Genomic DNA, 21964 nt, shown 5'->3' with positions numbered 1-21964 from the left:
GCAACATCGATTTCATTGGCTGTTCAACCAGCAGCCAAGATCCTCAACAATTCCACGATACTTTATCCTAAGATGTATATGACATGCATAAACACTATTTTAAGAGACAAAAAAATTATTAAAGCAGAATTCCATATTACTTCAAGATTTTATATATTAAAATTATGAACAGTAAATTTGTATGCTAAAAAATATCTTGTCTGACTCCTAACATTATTATACTTTATCTCTTGGCATCTCCTTTACTCCAAAAAAGACACAAACATTCATATTCCTTTCTTGAAAATATGTATATTGCCTTGTTACAATTGTTTCAAATAATATCTCAATGACGATCCATTCCTGGGGCAGATGTTCACCCTTCAAAGCAAAATGGACTTGTTCATTCCAGACAGTTATATGTACAAATACCAAACCCTCTGTATATAAATAAACAGTGTGTGGCACTGCATTTTATACAAAAGCAGATTTACGGTATTCAATGTACTCTGCTATGAAAGATTTGATCCCAAATTGCATGGGTCACAAATACAAGCAGCACTGTTTTTCGACCAGCCAGAGGACTAATCTCAATGAATCACACTAAATAACAGATGTTACTTTTCAAATCAGACACCTTAGAATCTCAACTCTCTTGCCACATTTTTTGTTTAGCAATACTGTTGCAGCTGGAAAAGAAAATGCAAGTTATGAGGCAAATTTTACATAAAATGTACATAAATAGCTGGAGAGATTTATATTCATTTCTGTGGTTTACACTTTATTGCCATCATGTTATTGCATACACAAGGCATGTATACACGATAGCTAACTCACTATTATGCATTTTGTTTTAAGTCAATGGTAATACAGTTATTTTCATGACATTTATTAAAAGGTGTTTAGCAAATATTAGCCAAGTAATCTACATTGTAATTTCCAAGCAGAGATGAGAGGTTCACACACACCATCAATTCAATAACAGCAATAATTTTCAAATTTTATTTTCTCTTTAAAGCAACGGTTACATTCTCTCATATCATGACAGTAACTCCAAATCCAGAATATGTAATAGCTAAGTTCAAGCAAAGTGGATATAAGGACAAAATGTCAATGCAAGTTTTAAACTATACAATAAACCTCCATTCACTCACCTGATTGAAGATCATTGTGTCCGTTGTGTATACTGTTACATAACCTAATGCACAAAGGCATTCAAGAAAAATAGCAACTTGCAGACAAAGATGGAAAAGACTGACAGCAGTTTACATAGAACAGATATGGATGCCACTATTATTTCATTCATTAAATCAATACATTTTGGGATAATTTCAGAAAGATCAGTTGTGTTGTCTCTGCTCATTTTTGATCTCGTTTAAGAGTCAATAAAGTCTCTCTTCATAATTTCAAGATCACTGACATCAGTTTATGTTTCGTATAGCATTCACACAGCATTGTTATGAATCTATAGGTCTCTGATAAAGTTCAGTCCCTGACTATTATAAAATCAAATGAGGTTGCCAATTACAGATGCACAGACTTTAGGAATCTAAATTAGTGTATTTTTAAATAGATGTTTTCCCATTATGTAATTAATGAAAAATACATGTTTTAAGTGGTCATTCTTGTAGACCGTGTTATTGCTCAAGAATTAAATGGCTACAGGAATAGAAAAACACCACATGCAACACATTATTTTGATGTGCAGATTTTGACAGAGGAAGCGGAACTCAGATTTTCAACATACATTGCCAAATACATGTGAAACACAATGAAAAATCAAAATCAGGTACTTTTTTGGAAGCTCTTGCTTTAGGCCAAGAATATCAAATGCTTGCCACTTCTATTTAATTGCCAAATCTGTATTTTAAGTCTTATAAATTAAAGTAGCAACTGCAGACCCCAATTAAAGAGTGTATGGTGTCTCCTTATTAATCTTCTGCTCGCCACATCTTTGTTAGTTCATAATTTACAAGATAGACAATTGTTTGGAGCTTTTCCATTGCACTGTGTTCTATTTCACTGCACATTTACTGAAGATGGTCCTGAAATTCTAGAAGTGTTTTCTTCTTGTTAGTGCAAGTCTTCACTTTTCCATATATGTTGTAGCATCAGAAGTCACATTTTAAGTAATGAAATGTGTTTGAGGAGTGATGAGGTCAATTTTATGATCCATAGGGTTCGCAGAAGCTTCATATGTACAAAGTGTCACTTCATGTCTGTGGCCCTGTCACAAAAAAGAAATTAAATATTCTACTTGCTTCATTTTGCATTCATTCTAACAGATTTCTTTTGCTCAAAAACATTTTTTCTGTCCTTTAATGGTCTGAGGTCAGTGACGTGGACATTTCTTTTAAGAAGTGGTGTTGCATTCAAGTATTCTCAGGTCAGGTAAAGCAAAAATTGGATTACACAGAGAAACCACTAAATACTGATTAATTAAAATGCATCATATAATATTTTCATTTTACATACAAAGATCTGCGCCCTGTACAAGTGAGTGATGTTTCCAGTTTAGTGCAAAGCTATGACAACATTCTGTGCTCTAGTCACATTAGGAGTTCAGTTGAAGCCTTTCATGTGTCAGCAGCAAGCTTTCACTCTCATCTTTCTAGTTTGGGATGAAGCTTAAGCATCAAAAGATGACTTAAGTCATTAATTTAACATCTCTTCCACCCCCTCCCTTCCAAAGATGTAATTTTCATCTGGTGTTGGTGGCAGTATGATGCGGACAAAAAATACTGCTTAAAAGGAGAGAAAGAGTAAAATTACCATCCTCCATGCTTTGTAACCATATGCCACCAAAGCTGCTGCCCATATTCCATTCAATATCCATGTCCTGTTCAATCTTAACCTTTGGCTTCTGTTTGTTCAATGCCTAACATTTAAAATTCCCATTCTGGTATTTAGTTCCATTCATGGCCTGTTCTGTCCAACTCTAACTCCAAGCTCTTGAAGCCCGTTTTTTTTGACAATTCTTTTGTGCCCCACCACTTGTGACCAGCCTTCAAATGTACATGCTCACTTAATGCAATTTTCCCTATAAACTTACCCATCTCCTTTTTTTTTTGACTTCCCTTAAAATTACATTTTACAACCAAAAACTTTGTTCATTAATTCTAAAGACCCATTTTTTGGCTCAGAACCCATTTGTTATTGTATGCCCAAGAAGTTTCCTGGAGTCTTACCCAAATCAAAGTTATTGTCATTGAATAATAAAGAAGCAGACTTTTAAAAACTACACCTTTTTTGCAGCCATCTTGTGAATGAATGTTTGGTAGCGTGATTGTCAACTCTGTCAGAGTTTCAGGGATGATGCTTAAGAATCCCACTCTGACATAGCAATTTCTGCCACATTTGCAGCAGATAAACACAGTGGACATAGTCCAGGATTCTCTAGCCTCCAGATTAGCTGAGCTACTGTTTAGTTAATAAAGAAATAAATCTGCAATTGAGTTTGGTTGCTAAATACACCAAGTTATGCACACCAAGAAGGTCCCAAGTCAGATGCCTACTTTGCATACAATACATTTGAACTGATGCTGTCAGTATCCTTAGCATCTCTAGCTCAGGAATAGAACAAACCATTTTTTAAAAAAAAATCACATTCCTGATTATTACTCAATAGTGTATATGAAGAATACACTTTAGACAATAAAAGGATCTGGTGCAGCTCTGATGCCCCCTCGGATTAACAGGTGAACAGATTATCAAACTGCCTGTCCTAAATGAAAGATGATCAGGTCAGTGTTGGGTCCACAACTAATCACATTATACATTAACAATGTGGATGCAGGAACTAACTGAGCATTGTTGCTCAGTTTGCAGATGACAGAAAGTTAGATGGAGAGACAGGAAGTGATGAGGAACTGGGGATGCTGCAAAAGCATTTGGACAGGCTAAGAGAGTGAGCAAAGAAGTGGCAGACGGAGTACAATATAGGAAATGTGAGGTTATGCACTTTAGTAGGAAGAATAGAGGCACAGACTATTTTCTAAATGCAGAAAAGCTTCAGAAATTTGAAGCACAAAGGAGCTTAGGAATCCTGGTGCAGGATTCTCTTAAGGCTAACATGTAGGTTCAGTTGGCAGTAAGGAAGGCAAATGCAACGTTAGAATTCATTGACAGTACTAGAAACAAAGAACAAATGTACTGTTGAAGCTGTATAAGGCTCAGGTCCGATTGGAGTTAAAATACTGTGAGCAGTTTTGGGCAAAGGAAGGATGTGTTGGCCTTGAGGAGGTTCACAAGAATGATCCTGGGAATGAAGAGCTTTTCATCTGAGGAACAGTTCAGGACTCTGGGTCTGTACTCTATGGAGTTTAGAAGGGCTATCTGATTGAAAGTTACAGAATACAAAGATTGAAAGTTACAGAATACAAAGATAGAGTGGGCATGGAAAAGATGTTTTCACTGGGAGAAGAGTCTAGGACTTCTTTAGCCAGAGGTGTTGAATGTGTGAAATTTATTGCAGCAGAAGGCTGCGGAGGGCAAGTCATTGAATGTCTTTAAGACAGAGATAGGTTCTTGAGTAGGGGAATCAAAGGTTATGAGGAGAAAGCAACAGAATGGGACTGAGAAACATACAAAATGATCAAATGGGAGAGCAGATTTGTTGGGCTGAATGGACTAATTCTGATCCTATATCTTATGATCTTTAAGGTACTGAAAGCCACTGAAACACGTGGAACTGTATCCAATTACAAAGCACATCATCCAGGAGAGGAAGTTTAAAAGGAACAAAATTCAATAAACAAAAAATGGAAAAGAAGTTTCACTAATACTTTATTTGCAAAGGCAAGAAGATTATCGATTTATATATTTTGAAAATATCAATCATACTATGGGCTATTTTATTGTAAGTAGTATATACTTAAAAAAAAATGCAGTGAAATTACTTCAGTATATTCAACAGGTAACACTGAAATTCCACACCACCTCAGTGAAAAGGTTATGAGGAGAAAGCAACAGAATGGGACTGAGAAACATACAAAATGATCAAATGGGAGAGCAGATTTGTTGGGCTGAATGGACTGTTTTCCACCTCTGTTTTCCTGTTTTCCTTGGGCGGCACGGTGGCACAGTGGTTAGCACTGCTGCCTCACAGCGCCAGGGACCTGGGTTCAATTCCCGCCTCAGGTGACTGACTGTGTGGAGTTTGCACATTCTCCCCGTGTCTGCGTGGGTTTCCTCCGGGTGCTCCGGTTTCCTCCCACAGTCCAAAGATGTGCGGGTCAGGTGAATTGGCCATGCTAAATTGCCCGTAGTGTTAGGTAAGGGGTATATGTAGGGGTATGGGTGGGTTGCGCTTCGGCGGGTCGGTGTGGACTTGTTGGGCCGAAGGGCCTGTTTCCACACTGTAAGTAATCTAATCTAAAAAAAATATCACGTACTTTTCCAAACTCAGTGGTATCAGTACTTGCTGAAAATGTGTTGCTGGTCAAAGCACAGCAGGTTAGGCAGCATCTCAGGAACAGGGAATTCGACATTTCGAGCATAAGCCCTTCCTGATGAAGGGCTTATGCTCGAAACGTCAAATTCCCTGTTCCTGAGATGCTGCCTAACCTGCTGTGCTTTGACCAGCAACACATTTTCATCTGTGATCTCCAGCATCTGCAGACCTCATTTTTTACTCGGTATCAGTACTTGTGCAATATCACAACAAGAAGAACGTAAGCTCATGGCTACACATTATTCATAATTTTTATGAAGCTAATTTTTATGTGCCTTCAGACTCACCTCTGACCACTCTCCTCTCAAACCTACATAATAAATTTTTGAAGTTTCTGCACCAAAATTTTTGGTTATGTGAATGGAAAGATGATGAACATTTGAGAAACGAGCTATCCTAAAAGAAAAAGAAACACAGGTAGAAATGTGATAAAGTGTTAAACATTTGGTTATTCTTAATTGGGGTAGAAGTAATTCAAAGTACCACTTTCTGCAGGTAACAGTGGATAATTATAAGATGGGACCCTTAATGGGGAATATGATTTTGGAACACTGCTGTGATATCTTTTGATTGGTCTTAATATAAAAGAACAGCTACGCACACTTTAGCCATTTGCTTAATTAATTATTGTGACTAGACTGCTTAATAATGCTATTTGGCAAAGGTCTGTACAGGACAGCGATGGTAAAATCATTTGGCTGGCTTGTAAGCAAGGAGGTAGGTATACTTCAGGCACCTAATCTTTTAGGAGTGTATTTTTGTCCACATTCAATGGTAGCTTTGGAAACACAAGTTAAAACCATGTACTTTATAAGTGTTCTGCCTCTGCAAACAGGAACATTTGTGCTTACACTTACATTTTGTCACTTTGGATTTGTTATTAGTATCAAACTGAAAACATTAACAGGCTTTGATAGAATTTCAACTTGGGCTGAACTTTCAGCAAGTGTTCATATTCCAGAAACTGTATTTTGATTATCTAAATTAAATTTTGTTTTTGCTGTATTAGAGGAAAATTCACCTAAGCAGCATCAATCTAAACTCAGTTTCTAAAGATAAAGGATCAGTGTGTTAACGAAAACAAAAACACCAAAGTAATAAACACTCAATACAGTGATGAATAACTTTAGAATTTTTGAAATAACTGGATGTGCTTTTTCGAAATTTCAACAAATTTTGGAAGAGCCTTACTTTTTTTAAAATCTATAGTCAGATGTCAGGCAAAACAAAAATTGGTGAATAATTTTCTCTTACTAGCCATCATTTATTTACTCTGAATAACTTGCATTTAGTTTCAGTTCCACATTAGTACCAGTTCAACAGATTTTAGGGGTGAGGGAACAGTGTGGCAAGGTGAGAATTAGATTTCACCAATAGTACAATACATGCACTGTGCTTGATGTTCTCTCTGTTAGAAAATGGGCATCACTATAAAACTGGATAAGAATTTACATGTTTGACATTACAAGTAATGACCAATTTATTGGACAAAATATCAAAATGGACATACTTTGTTGTATATTCTACCTCCCCGGTGAGGTCCCGGCTCAGCTGAAACACCTGATCAGGTTCTCTGCCTGTGTCATCAAATGACATATGTGCGATGTTCTTATACCTGATTGGAAAACAAAAGTAGAATTGATTAGCATGTTCTAAACAGCTTGTGAATTTCCTCTAAGTGTATGAGTATTTCAAAAGAGGACAACATTTCCAGATTTGTTTCCTGCTTTCTTTTCCTTCCCTCTGTTTGTCCACAAAAAAGAAACAACTTCCTTCAACTTGTGCTAATAACTTCTGTATTAAATAGCAATATTGTACTGCAATCATCTGGTAGCAGTGTTTGCTATAAGGCATGAATCAGAAATCATACAACACCAGGTTGTAGTCCAACAAGTTTATTTGAAATCACAAGCTTTTGGAGCGCTGTTCCTTTGTCAGGTGAAGTCACTTCCACATCATTAGGCATGAGGAAAAGGTTAGTTATCTGTACATCTACTATGATGCTTGTCCTTTGGGAAAACAATACAGGTGGATTAAAAATATTCTCAATCATGACAGATAGATTCAAATATTTGAATTTTGTTAAGAACATAGAAATACAAGTAGGAGTAGATCATACAGCCTGCTCAGCCATTCAATACAAATCATTGCCAGTCTTTGGTTTCACACCACTTTACCACCTGTTTTCCAAATCCTCGATTCCTTGAAAGAACAAAATAATCATCTCTTAGCCTTAAATATATTTGATCGCGGAGTGTAGACAACCTTCCAGGACACAGAATTGCAGAGGAGGTAACCGACTCTACTTCCTCTCCAAATCAAAATAAAAGACTATCATAAGAAAATAAGACCGTTTGAACCATCAAATTAGCCCTTGCTAGTCAAAATACAATTTACCCAACTCCACTGTATCACCTGCTGCCCTACACATGCCTCCCCCTCCTCTCACTGCCAAAGCCCCTAGCTCAGCCTGTCCTGCCATGTACACCAGCTTGGGAAGTCATAGTCCCAGTCATTACCAGGCAAAGTGTTAATTTGCCCTTTACTATAATGCCTGCTCATAGATAAAGTTCAGAACAATTTGTAAAGCATAGTGAATTCTGTGCTTGACTGAAGAAAGTGACATTCCCAACAACTAATTTTAACTTCAAAGTGTTTTGAGGAAGGTTGCATCATTTAGGAGTTTATACAGCACTTACGCTACAATTGCCAAACTTACTGTATTCCTTCAGTGTGCACTTTTGAGTTTTTTCCAGCTCTGGATTGGGAATACCTACTAGGTAGTCTTCTAGCGCCAAGAGGAGTTAATAAACAGCCTTTATTTTCTTCCTTCTTTGTTTACTTACTACTCTCAACCCAATCACATGACAATACCTCCCCATTTGTCACCACTTCCTCCTACCAGTTTAATGCCTTTCACATACTGCCCCATCCTAACCAACCTCTACTTTCTTTAGAAATTTTAAAATGGTGAAAAGAATGCAAACATTTAAGATATCACATATCCAATTTTCAAGCCATAGTTGTTAGTACATTGGTCAGGGCAAACTGCCCTCAAAATGCAATACTCTTTCATTTTAGAATTTCCCTGACTGTAACCCTAATGCCCAAAACAACCCTTCTACTGGATTCAAACAAACACTCTTACCAACATCTCAATGCCATCAGCACAGGATTGTCAGAGTTTTAGGAGGTGGCCCGCCATCTCCTCACAGCAAAAAGTGATGGTAGTTAAGTGGGCACATTCCAGAGTTGCCAAAAACTCAACAGGGTCAACCACATTGCTGTGGGTCAGAAATCACGCATAGGCCAAACCAGGTAAGGATTAAAGACAAAATCCACAAATCCAACTACCCTGGCTGACCTATTGTCTCAGCATGCTCCTGCCCCACTGAACTAATCTTGTCCTACCTCAACTCCATCCTCTTCCCCCTTAGTCCAGACACCTACATCCGTGACACAAACCACACCCTCCATATCTTCAGCAGGTCCCCAGCCCACATTGCTTTCTCTTCACTATGGATGTGCAATCCTTTTAGACATCGAAACCCCAGAAGGACGGCCTTCAGACCCTCTGCCTTTTCCTTTCCAACAGACCCATCCAGTCCCCCTCCATCAATACCCTCCTCCACCTCGCCGAACTGGTCTTCACCCTCAATAAGTTTTCCTTTAACTCCTCCCATTTCCTCCAAAATCAAGGAGGTGACAATGGTTACTGGATGAGCCCCAGCTATGCTTGCCTCTTCGTTGGCTATATCTAACAGTCCCTCTTCAGTACCTACTCAGGCACTGTACCCAACTCTTCCTCCGTTACATCGATGACTGCATTGGTGCAGTGTCCTGCACTCTGAACTGCTCCAGTTCAGCCATTGACTTTGTCCAAAACTTCCACCCCACCCTCAAATTCACTTAGTCCATCTCGGACACCTCCTTCCCCTTCCTTGAACTCTCCATTTCCATCTCCGGCGATAGTCTCTGAACGGATTTCTACTACAAACTTACAATCTCTCATAATTACCTGAACTACACCTCTTCCCACTCTGTATCCTGCAAGAACTCCATCTCATTCTCCCAATTCCTCCGCCTCCGCTCGGATGAGGAAACATTCCACTCGCAAGCATCCCAGATGACCACTTATTTTGAATAACATGTTTTCCTCCCTCCATCATCCAGACAGCCTTCCATTGCACCACCTCCATTCCCTGCTCCATCGCTCTAAACCGCACCCAACACAACACAGTGTCCCTCTTGTCTGGATGTAGGTTTGCTCGCTGAGCTGGAAGGTTTGTTTTCATGAAAATGAACCTTCCAGCTCAGCGAGCAAACCTACATCCAGAACCTCAACCTGAGCTACAAATCTTCTCAAAACTTGCATCCCCTTGTCATCGCCAGTCTCTGCATCCAACGCATCATCCTCAGACATTTCCACCAACTCCAAATAGACTCCACCACCAAGAACATCTTCCCCTCCCCACCCATCTTTTCCTTCCGCAAGGACCGTTCCCTTCGACAGTCCTTGGTTCACGTCACCCCCACCACAGAACCCCCAGGTTACTTCCCCTGCAACCAGAAAAGATGCAAAACCTGCGGTACACCAGCCCCCTCATCTCCATCTAGGGCCACAAACAGTCCTTCCAGGTGAGACAGAGGTTCACCTGCCTCTCTTCCAACTTAGTTTACTGCATCAGATGTTCCAATGTGGTCTTCTCTACATCGGGGAGACTAAATATAAACTTAGGCAACTGTTCACTGAACATCGCAGCTGGGTCCGCAGAGGCTGACTGGATCTCCCAGTCACCACATTTCAATTCCCCCAACCACTCCCTTTCCAACATGACCATCCTTGGCCTCCTCCATTGCCAAAACAAACCACTGCTCCTACTGGAGGGGCAACATCTTATCTTCCACCTGGACATCCTACAACCCGGAGGACTTAACACTGAGCTCTCGAATTTAAAATAACCTCCCTCCCTAACCCCTAACTTCCTTCCCAGCCCTTCCTCCTCCCTTTCACTGCTCCCTGCCACCAAACGGATTCATTCCTCCCATTGACCAACTAGGTCATACCCTCCACCTGTCTTCACCTATTCTCACTTCACTACCCTGCCCCGACTCCCACTTTATCTGCAGCTCCCCTCACACCCACCCCCAATCCTGAAGAAGGGTTACACCCGTAAAGTCGACTTTTGCACCTCCTGATGCTGTCTGACTTGCTGTTTTCTTCCAGCCTCCTGCCTGTCTACTAACTTGTAAGTATGGCAGCTTCCCTAAAGAATATTAGTGAACCAGATGGGTTTTCCCAACAATCGACCAGGGCTTTATGGTCACTATAAGACTCTTAATTCCATATACTTTTAATGCCATCAGCATAGAATGGTCAGAGTTCCAGTAAAGGGCCTACTACTTCCTCTGTTGGAACCTCCCACAAGACATTACATAAAATGCATGGAGTGCACAGTAAAATAAATTGTACATGATCTACCACAGCTCTAGGCTTTATGGGTTAAAAGGTTTAGGGTATATGTATAACTTCAAGACTTTTTCTATTCATTCAGGGATGTGAGCTTCATTAGATAGGCCAGCATTTATTGCTCCTCCTTACTTGCCCTTGAGACATAGCACTTATGTGGGGATGTAGTGCACTGAATACATTTTGTTATTTGGTGGTGCCACAGCTAAATAAATTCTTCAGATCCACCATTTTCAATCCCCAGTACAACCTCAGTTAATCTCAAAACAGTTGTTTACCAATAATTTTTTGCAGTACTCAAATGAAATCTAACTCACTGATTCAATTTTGTACAGTGTGAAGTCATTTTGATTAGGCTAGCCATCACATTTAGAACATTAGACAATTTGGTAATGCAGCTAAAAAAAAAGTACCTTTTAAATTAAAAAAGTATTCAACGATTAAAAATGCAAAGACACGTATAAAGCTCTCTACTGGAGCCACATGGTTGACAATTTCATAGTAAAAGTATAAAGATGCAATTTTTCCAATGCTATTTAACATTATTTAACTATTTAATAAGTTTTTAAAGTGGTGATATTAGGTAACTTCAAAAAATAAAAGTCTTTGGCACTTACAGTCTCATTTCTGAAGGATGGGTATCATCATCATCCCCTATTATTATTATTCCTTTGAGTTTTACATTGCCAGTGAATCTGAAACAGGAGAGAAATCAATTATCACCTTAAACACCTCAGCAGGTCTTGCACCCTATTCTGGTACATCCACATGTGCAGCAGGCTGCCTCAACAAATTACTTTACGCAAATAAGTATACTTAAAAGGTAAATGAAATTCGAAAAAAAAAGTTTTAGATCTGCTACTTCTCTGATAGCATGCACATTTAGTTTCACAACCTTCCATGCATCTTTTGATCTTCAGACTTGCTTTCTATCCTGCCCTTCGGAACTCACTTCATAAATCACTACCTTCCTCTCTTTAAAACAAACTTTTCTAGACCTTTCCCTTCTCTTTAGGTCCCATACACTGATTTCTGGTGGGTGCGCTGGGGTCACAAGTAACATTTCTGCTGTTGGGAATCTCAATCAAAAGGGAAGCCGCTGTAAAGAACTTGATTCTTTCAGGGGTCCCCCATGGAAAATGCTCACATAAAATCCAGTCCATAGTGTCACAAGAAACATTTTATTTAACTACACATTCTGGATTTATTTTCAGCAGTGTTGTCCTATGAAGTTTAATAGGGACACCAAGTGGCAGATAACTTAAAATTTAATAAATAACAGTAATGGCATTTTTTTAATGAGAGATAGAGAATACAAAGCTAAAATTAAATAATGAGTCTAGAGTTAAACATTATAAAGAGCTCAGTTAAGGAATACCATATTGAGTTTCATATTGGTAGGAAGAATATTAAAGCTTTATGAAGAAAAGTATTCAAATTCATGATAATTCTACCCGGTACGACAAAATACAAGCACAAAATTTTCACTCAGCAAAAGAAGAATATTGTAGAGGAGAAGAATGAGACACAGGATATTAGACTAGAAAGGATCGAGGTTAGTATGGAAGAGGTGTTATCAATTCTAGAATGAGTGAAAGTAGACAAGTCCCCTGGGCTGGATGGGATTTATCCAAGAATTTTCTGGGAACCTAGGGTGGAGATTTTGGAGCCTTTGGCCTTGATCTTTGAGTCTTCATTGTCTACAGGTTTAGTACCAGAGGACTGGAGGATTGCGAATGTTGTGCCCTTGTTCAAGAAAGGCAGTAGAAATGACCCAGATAATTATAGACCAGTGAGCCTTAGGTTTGTTGTAGGAAAAGTTTTGGAAAGGATTATAACAGATAGGATTTATAGTCGTTTATCAAGCAACAATTTGATTGCAGATAGTTAACATGGTTTCGTTCAGGGCAGGTCATGTCTCACAAACCTCTGATTTTTTTGAGAAGGTGACCAAACATGTGGATGAGGGTAGGGCAGTTGCATAGTGACATGGACTTTAGTAAAGCTTTTGATAAGGTTCCACATAGTAGGCTGTTGGAGAAAGTATAGCGGCATGGGATTGAGGGTGATTTATCAGTTTGGATTAGAAATTGGCTTTCTGTAAGAAGGAAGCAAGTGGTGGTTAATGGAAAACATTCAGCCTGGAGTCCGGTTATTAATAGTGTGCCACAAGGATCTGTTTTGGGATCACTGCTGTTTGTCGTTTTTATAAATGACTTGGATGCAGGCATAGGTGGATGGGTTAGTAAGTTTACAGATGGCACTAAAGTCAGTGGAGTAGTAGACAATGTGGAAGAATGTTGCAGGTTGCAGGGGGACTTCGATAAACTGCAGAATTGGGCTGAGAGGTGGCAAATGAAGTTCAATGCAGATAACTGTGAGGTGATTCACTTTGGGAAGAATACCAGAAAGGCAGAATACTGGGTCAATGGAAAGATTCTTGGTACTGTTGATGTAGAGAGGGATCTTGGAGTCCATGTACACAAATCCTTAAAAGTTGTCACCCAAATTGATAGTGCTGCGAAGAAGTCATCCAGTGTGGTAGGTTTTACTGGTAGAGGGATTGAGTTCCGGAGCCATAATGTCACACTGCATCTATACAAAACGCTGGTGTGGCCACACTTGGAATATTGTGTACAGTTCTGGTCGCCGCATTACAGGAAGACTGTGGAAGCATTGGAAAAGGTGCAGAGGAGATTTACTAGGATGTTGCCTGGTCTGGAGAGAAGGTCTTATGAGAAAAGGTTGAGACACTTGGGTCTGTTCTCACTGAAGAGAAGGTGGCTAAAAGGCATTTGTTAGAGACATACAAAATGATCAGAGGATTAGATAGGGTAGACAGTGAAAGTCTTTTTCCTAGGATGATGATGTCAGCTTGTACGAGGGGGCATAGCTACAAACAGAGGGGTAATAGATTTAAGAGAGATATCAGAGGAAGGTTCTTTACTCAGAGTGATAAGGGCATGGAATGGGCTTAGATTATTTCACTGGTCGGCGCAACATCAAGGGCCAAAAGGCCTGTTTTGAGCTGTATTGTTCTTTGTTCTAAAGAAAAGCTTATAAATTTGGTTTTCTTTCATTAGAAAATTGCAGATTACGGAGTGATTTAATAGGAATATTATGAAGTAATATGCTGGACAGGTAGAAAGAGATTGGTTCCAGTTATCGAGGAGTCAAGAGCCTGAAGTCATAATTAAACTTTAAATGTAAAAGATTTGAACAGAGGACAGGAGAAACCTCTCATCACAGAGTTATGAAACTGAAATCATTTGCTGAAACAGTGGCAGAGGCATAAACCAAGCCAATCTTCTATATCAGATTGGATCTGTGGATGTTCTAATGGAGGTAAAGGCTGACATCACAAATGACCCACTTTAATTCTGTAGCTTTAATATACCAATACTTATACATATTTGCAGGGGAGTAGGAAAATTGGGAAAATTGGTCACACAACACTTTTACAGAAATCCAAAACACCGATTTATAAGAGCATTACCAAAGCTTGGATCTAGCTCGCCTATTACCTGCAGTTGATATGCTGTTCAAGAAACTATAGAAAACCTAGTGCCTAACAAAATACGTTGGTGTAGGCTTGCCGGGTCAGAGGGCCTGTTCCTGTGCTACTCTTACATTTGATAGCATACAAATGCCTGTCAATATTTTCAAACTATGTATACTCCAACGGGTTGATGCAACTATGTGTAATGAGCTTATTTAAGGATGGTACTTACGGAATATTAAACAGGAGTTCCTCATCGTCGTCACTTTCTACAAACTGCATGAGAAAAGTCATAAAATATATCAGATAACAAAGGGTTTTATTCTTTCAGTTATATTTTTTAGCACTGCCATTTATTCAAAAGTTTTAGGAACGATTATCTCACATATCTAATTGGTCAATTCCAGTATTGCTTCAAACATGAAATTTATATGGTAATACATTTGGTACTTTATTAAGTATGGTATTATAATCATCCATTAAATTTTTAACTTTACTAACATCAAAATTAAATAAATAGGCATTTTGTTGCAATTCTACTGCCTAACTGTAAAGTAACAGTTTGAAACAGATAATCAGATACAGTTCATCATTGACTTACATAATTATGCTCAGCAAATTTAGGATAGTACTGTTCAATAATAACTTGCAAATGAAAATTAGGATCATATTTTAGTATCTCCCCATAGTTGGGCATGTTTTAATCCTCTGACTGAATTTTCTTTCAATATTCATGTTTGTATATACAACTGAGTAACACTCAACAACACCACTTGTGATATAATAACATTCTTAACTACTATGCCACCGCATCAGAACTGCTAATGTACAATAGGCAACTATTCACTATTATTCCCGACTCAGGCGACTGACTGTGTGGAGTTTGCACGTTCTCCCTGTGTCTGTGTGGGTTTCCTCCGGGTGCTCCGGTTTCCTCCCACAGTCCAAAGATATGCGGGTCAGGTGAATTGGCTATGCTAAATTGCCCATAGTGTTAGGTAAGGGGTAAATGTAGGGGTATGGGTGGGTTGCGCTTCGGCGGGTCGGTGTGGACTTGTTGGGCCAAAGGGCCTGTTTCCACACTGTAAGTAATCTAATCTAATCTTTTGTAATCTAATCTATTTAAAGACCCATAGTAACAAAAAAAATCTTTATTAATTCATGGAATGTGCACATATTGGCTGGGCCAGAATTTATTGCCCATCCCTAGTTTCTCTTGAGAAGGTGGTAGTGAACTGCCTTCTTGAACTGCTGCAGTCATTTGGTGCACATAGATCCACAGTTCTGTTAGGGAGGGAGTTCCAGGATCTTGGCCCAGCAATATGACAGGAACAAAAATATATTTCCAAGTCAAGATATTGAGTGGGTGGGAGCGAAATGTGTAAGTGGTGGTGTTCCTATATATCTAGTGCTATTGTCATTCTACATGGTCACGGTATAGGAAGATGCTGTTTAAGGAACCTTGGTGAATTTCTGTAGTGCATCTTGTAGATGGTACACATTGCTGCTTTTTAGCATTGGTGGTAGAGGGAGTGAACATTTATAAATGTGGTCCCAATCAAGTAGACTGTTTTGTCCTAAAGACTCAAGCTTCTTGACTATTGTCACAACTGCAGGCAAGACAGAGTATGCTATCAAAATTCCTGATATGTTTTGTAGATGATGGACAGGCTTTGGGAGTCAGGAGGGGAGTTCCTCACAACAGGATTCCTAGCCTCTGACTCGCTGCTGTCTCTGAGCCTTCTGGCTCAGAGGTTAGGGTGCAATCTTCTTACTGTGACACAACACTGCACCACAAGAGCCTCTGTTTTATATGGCTAGCCCAGTCAGCTTCTCGTCAATGGTAACCTCCAGAATCGTGCAAATACTTCAGCCTTATATTTTGCACTCCCATCATTGAGAATGAGGATGTTTCATGGAATCATAGAACCCCGCAGTGTGGAAATAGGCCATTCTACCCAACAAGTCCACACTAACCCTCTGAAGAGCACCCCACCCAGACCCATCCCCCTATCCTATCCCTGTAACCCTGCATTTTCCGTGTCTAATGCACCTAATCTACACATTCCTGAACACTATGTGCAATTTAACATGACCAATCCACCTAACTTGCACATCTTTTGACTGTGGGAGAAAACCGGAGCACCCGGAGGAAACCCACGCCAACATGGGGAGAACATGCAAACTCCATACAGACAGGTGAGGCAGCTGTGCTAACCATGAACCACCATGTTTGTACAGCCCCTCTTCCAGTGACTTGTTTACTTGCCCACCACCCCTCACTTAAGGTTGTGTGAGAACCGCAAAGCTTAAATCTGACCTGTTGTTTGTGGAATCACTTAGTTCCATCACTTGCTATTTATGCTGTTTTGTTATTTTGCCATGTTGAGACCTCATTTTTAGATATACTTGGTGCTATTTGTGATATGTCCTCCTGCATTCTTCATTGAACCAGGATTGATCCCATGGCTTCATGGTACTGGTACAGCAGGTGATAAAACAGGACAAGAGATTGTAAATTGTCTTGGAGTACAATTCTGCTGCTGCTGACAGCCCACAGCTCCTCAGGGATACCCAGTCTCACATTACTTGATTTGTTTTAAGTCTTTTTACACCCTTACATCTCAACTGCTATAACTCGATTCTACTAAATCACTACAAAGAATAGAAAAACAAATAGACATTAATTGCACTCAAGAGTGCGGTGCTGGAAAAGCACTGCAGGGCAGGCAGCATCCGAGGAGTGGGAGAATCGACGTTTCCGGCATAAGCCCTTCATCAGGAATGATCCTCTTGCTCCTCAGATGCTGCCTGACCTGCTGTGCTTTTCCAGCATCACACCCTCGACTCTGATCTCCAGCATCTGCAGTCCTCACTTTCTCCTCAATGTTAATTGCAACCAAGGCACTGCTATGGGGCATTACACTTACGCACCTAGTTCTGTTAACCCTGCAAATTCCTTTTTAATTAACATCAAAGAATTGATGCCACAGCCAAGTGAGCAGACCTGCAGAGCAATCAAGCACTGGCCTGACATCTGAAAACAAGCCTACAAGCTCAGCGAGCTAACTTACATATTTATGTTTCTTAAAAGTATAACTACCAGCCAATTATCTTCACATAGTGCAGCTACACTATCACCAACCCATTAACAGAATAAACCCACCAGATGTCGGGACACAATATTATACTGTGATTATTTTTGGCAATTACATTACTCAACTAATTTCTGCTCTGGCGATTCATGATGTGACTGCTGTCTGATGATATCCTCGTGATCGCTTCTGGGTAGTGTTTATTCCGTGAGGTTTTCCATTGTAGTTTCTTTTACAACCTGAATAAGGGATTTATTGTAAACCTCTGATCCCAGGCCAGTCTCTCTCTGCAATACAGGCCTGCATTGCAACCAGTAATTTACATTGAACAACATTTGGCTCTGAAACTACGGTGGGATCAGTATTTGAGGCCTGTCTCCCTCACAGTACAAATCCAAGGCAGATCTGAACTAGGACAGCTAACTGCTGACACTTCCAGTCGCACCTTAGTCCGGTCCTGTCTCTCCTCCCAGGGTTTGAAGACCAGTTTGCCAGATCCCTCACTCGCCTCATTCAGACACTCCAACCTCTCCTGGTCGATCTTCCGAAAGAGGCCGTATTCCAGGCCTCTCTCTGCGGGGTCCACATGCCCCTCGCACTGACACTGGCCATGCCCATGCCCGTGGCCGTGTCCAGACATCTTCAGGCCAGCCTGTTGCTACGCCGCAAAATGGATTTGCGCAACTGTCGTGCGGTGAATCGGCGCGAGCTTGTCCGCGAGCAGATCACATGACACTGAGACAGCTTGGGAGATAGAGCTCTTGCACGCATACCGGAAGTATATGGCGGACATGGTATTTCCTGTTTTGAATGACAACACAGTAGCTAACTGACGAAGGAGCAGCGTTCCGAAAGCTTGTACTTCCAAATAAACCTGTCGGACTATAACCTGGTGTGTGATTTTTAACTGGGAATTTGAAGACGGTAGGATTTTGGTTCAGAGAGGATGAAACACTTTTTTTTTGGTTTATAGTTTGTAAAGACTATATTTTATAGAAATGAGGACTAGCGCCCAAATAATTTATATTATTTGCCAGAAAGTTTAGTTCCAAAGGGGTAAGTCATAGGAGAGCTCAAAGCTATGGTACACTCTCCCTGCTCCATGTTTGAAACTAGGAACATTTCCAGTGCCAGGCGCCAGAAGTCTTCAGCTGCACGTCTTGGTAGCGCAGGTTTTAGAGGCAGCTAGGACTACTGTGAGGCAACCACGAGGTGAAGAGTATCATGGATAGCATGTAAAGAGAGAGATGGTTACCACAAGCAGGAAGGGAATGGGTGACCACCAGGCACAGCAAGAGTGTCCCCTGCAAAACAGATATGCCACTTTGGATACTGTTGAGAAGAACGGCCTAAAAAGGGAAAGCAGCAACTGCCAAATTTGTTGTGCCACTACAGACTCTGCTGCACAGGGAAGGAATAAAATGTATGGGAATGCAATAGCTATTGGGAATTCAATTGAGAGAAATAGGCATTCCTGTAGCCTCAAATGAGATTCCAGGATGCTATGATGGCTCCCTGGTATGAGAGTCAAGGATGGATCAGAGAAGCTGCAGGCCATTCTAGAGGAGGGTGAACAGTAAGTGGTCACAAAACACAAAGGTACAAACAACATCGGGAAAAAGAAAAGAATGAGATCCTTAAAGCAGAATTTAGGGACTTATTCCTAAATTGAAAAATAGGACTTCAAAAGCTGGTGATCTCAAGATTACTATCATTGCCATGTGTTTGTCAGTGTAGAAATAGCTAGATATATCAGATATAGCTAAAGAGATGATGAGAGAGGTAGGTTTTTCAGATTGAGGCATTGGGGCTGGTTTTGCAGGAGGTAGGACCAGTACAAGCTAGAAACCTGGACAGGAGCAGGACTGATGTCTTGGGGAGTATTTCCTAGAGTGTTTGGGAAAACTTTAACTAAAATGTCAGTGAAATGGGAATCTATGCAAGGAGTCAAAGGAATGGGAATCATGGACAAAAACAAAAGACAGAAAGCAAAGTCAGATAAAAATGTTAGACAGAGAAATCATGGGCCAGGATCAAAAAGGACCTCAGTGAAAAATATTGGGAACGGGACAAGTTATGTTATAAAAAGCCTTAATTCTTTGTGTCTTAATGCATGGAGAATTCACAATAATTTGAATGAACTAATCATGCAAATAGTTGAAAGCATAATATAGTCAGGATTAAAGAGACATGGCTGCAGGTAGTCCAAGGATAAGAACACAGCATCTGAAGTTATCAGTATTTCAGAAGGACAGACAAAAAAAAGGTGAAGTTGCATTGACAGTTAAAGAGAAAATTAATGCAACAGTAAGGAAGGATATTAGCTCTGACAATGTGGAATCTGTATGGGTTGCACTGAGAAACATAAGAAACACAAGGCATTTTATACATAAAATTAGGGTAACTAAGGAGACGGTAGGTCCACTCAAGGGTAAAGGAGAGAATTTATGCATGGAGCCAGAGGAAATGGTTGAGGTTCTTAATGAGTACTTTGCATCGGTATTCACCAAGAGGAGGACATGGATGATGATAAGTTTAGAGAGGGTATGTTGATATTAGGGAGTCTTGAAATTCCCGGGATTGATCCTAAGATACTGATGGAGGCAAGGGAGGAGATTGCTAGGGCTGTGACAGAGATCTTTGTATCCTTTTTAGCCACAGGTGACGTCCCATGAGACTGGAGAATATTAATATTGTCCCTTTAAGAAGAGCAACAGTGATAATCCAGCAAATTATAGGCCAATGAGCCTTATATCAGTAGTAAGGGAAATTATTCTTAGTGACAGACTTGCTCACATTTGGAGAAGAATGGGCTTATTATGGATTGTCAACACGGCTTTATGTGGGGGAGGTCTTCTGTCACAAACTTGAGATTTTTGAGGTAGTGTCAAAGATTATTGATGAGAGCAGGGCTTTAGATGTTGTCTAACCAAAGCATTAACAAGGTCCCTCATGATAGGCTGGTCCAGAAGATTAAGTTGCTTGTAATCCATGATGAGTTAGCAAGTTGGATACAAAATTGCTCATAGAAGATAGAGTATTTTGGCGGGGAGGGGGTCTTTTTGACCGCATGTCTGTGACCAGTGATGTTCCACAAAATAAAAACAGTCCTGGGTCTGGTGTTATTTGTAATCTTATATATACACACATATAAGTGATTTGGATGAAAATGTAGGTGTCTGATTTGTAAATTTGCAGGTGACACAAATGATTGTAGAGTTGTGGACAGTCAGGAAATTTATCAAAGGATACAGATTTAGATCAGTTGGAAAATTGGGCAGAGAAATGGCAAATGGAGTTTAACTCAAACAAGTATGAGGTGATGCATTTTGGGAGATCAAATGAATGTTTACAGTAAATTATGGCACCCTTATTAGAACTAAAATACAGAGGGATGTTGGTGTCCAACTCTATAGCTTCTTGAAAGTGGCAACACAAGTAGATAAGGGGGTAAAGAAGGCCCATGCTTTGATCAGTTGGTGCATTGAGTATAAAAGTTGGCACGTCATATTGCAGCTGTGTAAAACTTTAATTAGCCACATTTGGTGAATTGTATACAGTTCTGGTCACCACACTATAGGAAAGATGAGTAGACATTTGAGAGCGTGGAAAAGAGGTTACCAGGGTGTTGGCTGGATTGGAAGAATTAACGACAATGAGCGATTGGATAAACTTGGATTGTTTTTGCTAGAGCATCAGAGGCTGAGATGCAATCTGATGAAAGTATATAAAATTATGAGAGGCATAGATAGGGTAAATAATGAGTCTTTTTCCCCTTGTGGAAATGTTAAATACTAATGATGGGGAGGCAGAGAACTTGATTTAAGGAGAGAGGCAGAAAGTTTAAAAGATGATGTGCCTAGAACATAGAACATCACAGCACAGTACAAGCCCTTCAGCTCTCACTTTTCCGCTGACCTGTGGAACCAATCTGAAGCATATCTATCCTACACTGTTCCATTTTCATCCATATGTTTATCCAATGACTATTTAAATGCCCTTAAAGTTGGCAAGTCTACTATTGTTGGAGGCAGTGCATTCTACGCCCCTATTACTCTCTGAGTAAAGAAACTACTCTGCCATCTGTTCTATATCTATCACCCCTCAATTTAAAGTTATGTCCCCTTGTGCTGGCCATCTCCATTTATGGAAAAAGGCTCTCATTGTCCACCCCATCTAACCCTCTGATTATTTTATATGTCTCAATTAAGTTATCTCTCAATCTTCTCTCTCATGAAAACAGCCTCAAATCCCTCAGCCTTTCCTCATAAGATCTTCCCTCCATACCAGGCAACATCCTAGTAAATCTCCTCTGCACTCTTTCCAAAGCTTACATATCCTTCCTATAAGGCGGTGACCAGAACTGTACGCAATACTCCAAGTGCGGCCACACCAGAGTTTTGTACAGCTGCAGCATGACCTTGTGGCTCTGAAACTCAATCCCTCTATCAATAAACAGTGTATGTCTT

At 40.0% G+C, this 21964-nt stretch overlaps 1 protein-coding gene across 1 annotated transcript; it reads right to left on the bottom strand.

Moving 5' to 3' along the window:
• Positions 1–967: 967 nt before the first annotated feature.
• pithd1 (PITH (C-terminal proteasome-interacting domain of thioredoxin-like) domain containing 1) lies at positions 968–18229 on the bottom strand. Its single transcript, XM_060847377.1, has 6 exons — positions 17941–18229; positions 14633–14676; positions 11519–11596; positions 6942–7046; positions 5719–5827; positions 968–2206 (listed from the first exon to the last, which is right to left on the bottom strand). Exons 1-6 carry the CDS (start codon positions 18133–18135, stop codon positions 2105–2107), a joined length of 633 nt encoding a protein of 210 aa, XP_060703360.1. The 5' UTR covers positions 18136–18229; the 3' UTR covers positions 968–2104.
• Between the last annotated feature and the right edge of the window lie 3735 nt (positions 18230–21964).

Source organism: Hemiscyllium ocellatum, chromosome 30, assembly GCF_020745735.1.
Source record: "Hemiscyllium ocellatum isolate sHemOce1 chromosome 30, sHemOce1.pat.X.cur, whole genome shotgun sequence".
Taxonomy (NCBI): domain Eukaryota; kingdom Metazoa; phylum Chordata; class Chondrichthyes; order Orectolobiformes; family Hemiscylliidae; genus Hemiscyllium; species Hemiscyllium ocellatum.
The sequence above is the reverse complement of the archived record's forward strand: the minus strand, read 5'-3'. Positions and strand labels throughout refer to the sequence as shown.

What these genes read in the sequence shown, in the direction of transcription:
- pithd1 (XM_060847377.1), bottom strand. Translation starts at nt 18,135, where the DNA reads ATGTCTGGACACGGCCACGGGCATGGGCATGGCCAGTGTCAGTGCGAG. An exon ending in AGAGACAGGACCGGACTAAG is followed by an intron (nt 14,677 to 17,940) that starts GTGCGACTGGAA and finishes TTTCTCATGCAG; the next exon opens with TTTGTAGAAAGTGACGACGA. An exon ending in CATCCTTCAGAAATGAGACT is followed by an intron (nt 7,047 to 11,518) that starts GTAAGTGCCAAA and finishes TTTTCCAATCAG; the next exon opens with GTATAAGAACATCGCACATA.